General features: G+C 56.1%; 1 protein-coding gene across 1 annotated transcript in view; it reads right to left on the bottom strand.

The window, feature by feature from the left end:
• Positions 1–1,194: 1,194 nt before the first annotated feature.
• The window catches only part of NHP2 (NHP2 ribonucleoprotein), a 3,737-nt gene continuing 539 nt past the window's right edge, over positions 1,195–4,392 (bottom strand). Inside the window, exons 2-3 of the mRNA XM_021710298.1 lie at positions 2,791–2,896; positions 1,195–1,530 (exon numbers count right to left, since the gene is read on the bottom strand). Coding sequence (XP_021565973.1) covers positions 1,405–1,530; positions 2,791–2,896 — 232 coding nt within the window. The 3' untranslated portion in view covers positions 1,195–1,404. The remainder of the gene's footprint in view (positions 1,531–2,790; positions 2,897–4,392) is intronic.

The following is a 4,392-nucleotide window of genomic DNA, read 5'->3' as shown; positions in this document are numbered from 1 at the left end:
CGGCCCTGGGCTCATCTCGGCCCCCCCCCTGCAGCCTCTCCCCTGCCCCACTGTAAATAGTGTATGTACCCATCTCCCACTGTAAATACTCCACGTTAGAGCAGAATGCTGTTGTTTTACAACTGAGCAAATATATTCACTGCCCTTCTCTCTCCTGGCCAATGTTGGCCTCACTGGCAAACTGTTACTGCACGTCTGCTGCATGTAGAGACTGGGTTCCACATAGACACAGGGCTAGCCAGTGTCCAGGTAGGAAGAATCCAGCTGGCATCTCTGTGCTTTTACATATACAAGATCTTACTGCCTCCATGTTAAAAATTGGTAGAATGTAGCTGGGCACGGTGGCTCACGCCTGTAATCCCAGGACTTTGGGAGGCGGAAGTGAGAGGACTGCTTGACCCAGGGGTTTGAGACCAGCCTGGGCAACTTGGCAAGACCTTCTCTCTACAAAAGACAAAAAAAACCCACAAAAAACTAGCCAGGCATGGTGCCACACACCTGTGGTTCCAGCTACTCGGAAGGCCGAGGTGGAAGGATCGCCTGAGCCCAGCAGGTCAAGGCTGCAGTGGCTGTGAGTGTGCCACTGCACCCCAGCCCGGGTGACAATAAGACTCCTACTCAAAAGAAAAGGTAGAATGTAATGTCAGAAGATGAAGTAACTTGCTCACCAGGACTCACAGCATGGGAAAGAGAACTGGATGTTGACACTACACCTGATGCCAAGCCCAAGCACTTTCCAGTCTATCCCAGTGTGATTGAAGCCTGGTTGCTGTGTATGCTGAGTCCTGTGCAGAGCTTGTCTAAAGTGTCTGGAGGCATTGGGTCATCAGGGCTGTTAAGCAAGATAGCTAGCTTCCTACTCCTGTTTCCAATCTGCCACGTGGGTGGCTGAATTGTTCCCATGATCAAGTTGTCCAGGCTGGTCATGAACAGTATTTCAGACTCCTGGGGGAGAGAAAGGGGGTGTCCCGGACATGGGGGCTGCAGACTTCTGTGAAGTGGTCCGGGCTTGCTGTCTTCTCTCTCGGCCCCTCCTACCCCGGAAGGGGGTCTTGAAAGTGCTGGGGTACCAGTAGTCAGTCTCAGCTGCATCTCGGCACCCACTGTCTTGGCCGCATGAGCAGGGAACACTCAGTCCCACCAACGCCACGGCCCCACCAGCAGCTACTGCTAAAAACACCTGCAAACTCGCTGTGTGCTAGTCTCAGCATTTACTTCCCACCCCACACGCTTGGAACCTGCTTCACTTGAGGGCACCAAGCAGCAGCACTGAAGGAGACGCCGGTGTCGCCAAGAGCTGCCTGGGAAGAAGCTGGCCTCAAGGAGCTGGAGACGCTGTCAGTGTGGGCAGCCGCTGGCCCACCATCCCAACAGCTTCCAGAGACGCCCAGGTGTGCCGAGCCGTCACAGGGCCGCGGGCAGGGCCCGCACCTCCTCCAGACACTCGTCGTAGGCCTCCTGGTACTCCTCGTGGGGCTTGACCATGATCACGCAGGTGGGGCGTTTGGAGCCTGCTGCTGCACCCAGGTCCTGCAGGGGAGGGGAGAGACGGGCTGCTCAGACAAAAGGCCATGCAACCTGGATGCCTGGAGTCACAACCGACGACCTGCCAGCCTGATGTGGCTCACAGCCATGTCCTGTTGGGTCCGTGTTATATCCAAAAACATTCTGAGGGCTGGGCACAGTGGCTCACGCTTGCAATCCCAGCTACTTGGGATGATCACCAGAGCCCAGGAGGTTGTAGCTGTGAGACCCCCATGCAAAAAACAGTTTTGAATTTGCGCTGTTGACTGGTTGATTGAATAGAAGTCTCATTGTTGTCCAGGCTAGAGTGCAGTAGCACACTCACGGCCACCAAGTGGCTGGAACTACAGGCATGTGCCCAGCTATTTATTTTTTATTTTTGAGTTGGAGTCTCACTCTGTTGCCTAGACTGGAGTGCAGTAGCACACTCACAGTCACCCCAGCATCAACCTGCTGGGCTCAGGCAATCCTTTCGCCTCAGCCTTCCAAGTAGCCGGAACTACAGGTGTGCACTACCATGCCCAGCTGATTTTTTAATTTTTAATTTTTATTTTTTGAGTTGGAGTCTCACTCTGTCACTCAGATGAGTGCAGTGGCCACTCCCGGTCACTGTAGCCTTCCAAGTAGCTGGAACTACAGGTGGCACTACCACGCCTGGCTAATTTTTGATTTATTGTAGAAATGAGATCTCGTCAAGTTGCCCAGGCGGGTCTCGAACCCGCAGGTTCAGGCAATCCACTCACCTTGGCCTCCCAAAGTGCTGGGATTACAGGCTGAGCCACCGAGCCCGGCCCATTTTTTAATTTTTATTGTAGAGATGAGGTCTTGCCAAGTTGCCCGGGTGGGTCTCAAACCCGGGGGCTCAGGCAGTTCACTGTCCTCGGCCTCCCAAAGTGTTGGGATTACAGGCTGAGCCACTGAGCCCAGCCATTTGGCAACTTTAAAAGGGCTTCAGCCCAGGGGGCCTGTCACCCTAGACAGGCCCCCACTATCACACCCCACTCTTGTGCCCAGAGCCCCTGCTATGTAAGGATGAGGACACCCACACTTCCTCTGAGCACAGTGGAGCGCTTCTGTCTACCAAGCACATTCACATACACATTCTCGTTCTCACAGTCTCGATGGGACCCCCAATCCACATGTAAGTGTGGAGAAGTGACCTGTCTGCACCCCACAATCAGGCCCGTCTTCCTTCCACACTCCTGCCCCCGAAGACAGCACTCCAGACCCCCTCCGGCATGCCCAAGGTCGGCGGGGCGTCCTTACCGTCTTGGAGGGGACGTAGGCATAGGGCAGGTTCCGGTCCTCACACATGACCGGGAGGTGGCAGTACACCTCGATGGGCAGCGTGTCTCCTGCCAAAACCATGATCCTGAAATGAGAGAAACGGCTGTCACTTCTGGGTGGTTCCTTCCCTTCTGGAAGGACAGAGCTGTAAGCTGCCCACCCCCAAGGAGCTGTTTTTTGTGAGGGTCTGAAACCTCTGGAGGGGGTGCTGCATCGTATGTGGCGAGTGCGTTCTGGGAGGTGATCGCTTCTTGGCCACGTGCAGGTGCGGCCAAGTGTGGCGAGTGGTATGGTGCTAGGACCTGGGAGGCGCCAAGAAGTCAGCTCTCCTGGAGTCAAGGCTTCGCCCAGGAGGGGGCATACGAGCAAAACTGAACGGGATGTCTGAGCACCCACAGGGGGCTGGGGTGGGGAAGGCCACAGGACTCAGGACACCAGACACGCTGGCTGTCAGCAGCCCGCGATGGCTCTGGATCCAGTGTGGGAGGGGGCAGGTGCCAAAGCTAGAGAGACTGGCGGGGGACAACTCCGAGAACGTCAGGAAGCCATGCAAGCCTGCCAGACTCTTCAGCTTGGGTTCCATTCTGGCAAGGTGCCAGGCCCGGGGGCAAGGGCGATGGTTTGCGTTCTCCTCCAGTCCTTTAAGAAGCCTTTGATGGCCAGTGTTCTCACAGCCTGATCCTTGGCTGCCCCTCTCAGTGTCTCCATCTGGCTGACCCCAGCCACGGCCATGGTGTCCGGTGCCACTTACGTGCCAACAATTCCCAAATCTCTCCAGCCTGACCCACTCTTCCAGGCGCCAAACCCAGAGAGCCACCTGCCATTTGCCTATTTGGCACGTCTCCAAAGTACTTCAAAAACCTGTCTAAAACCAAACTTGTGATCTTTCCACACAAACCTGGTCCCCTGTACTGTTCAGTCTCAGGATGGGCCCACCGTGCATTTGGCTAGGCATGCCAGAATCTAGAATCTGCCACCCACACCTCCTCCTTCTCTGTGTCTGAAGTCCTCTCAAACCCATTCTCTTTAATTCTGTCCCCTCCATCTCGTCCCCTGGACTACGGTAACCGCCTGCCCAAGTGCTCTCAAATCTTCTCTTGCCTCTAACCCCTTCTCCAATTGCCAGAAAAGCCTTAAAGTGCAGGCATAATTACGTCACTTCCCGGGCTTTAACCCCCAGTGGCCTCCGAGCTGGGTACAAAAACTCAACTTACTGTGTGTGGCTCATGGTCCCCTGGGACGGTAGCCCTCTGCCTACCCGTCCCCCCTCCTGCTCCCGGGATGCTCCCACCCCTCGAATTAGGCATGTCTCCGGATCTCAGCTCAAATGGGACCGCTGGGGTGAGGGTTCCCCAATGCGAGTCCCCCAGCTGGGTCAGGCTTCACCAGACGCTCGTGAAGACAGAGCAGAGAGGCCCCGTCCTGCAGGAGCTCACCGTCTGGCCTAAGTGGGCGACCCAGAGAACGGCGACGCAACAGGCTTCAGATTCCGGCCGAGGCCATGAAGGCAAGAGGCGTACCGTGTTTCTCCTTCGCGGCCGCGACAGCTGGTCGGCGTGTGTGCGACGGCCTGGCCGAGGC

This window comes from Carlito syrichta, unplaced genomic scaffold (assembly GCF_000164805.1).
Source record: "Carlito syrichta isolate Samal-C Ts95f unplaced genomic scaffold, Tarsius_syrichta-2.0.1 Scaffold288383, whole genome shotgun sequence".
In the NCBI taxonomy this organism is placed as follows: domain Eukaryota; kingdom Metazoa; phylum Chordata; class Mammalia; order Primates; family Tarsiidae; genus Carlito; species Carlito syrichta.
This window is presented reverse-complemented; position numbering and strand designations above follow the sequence as displayed.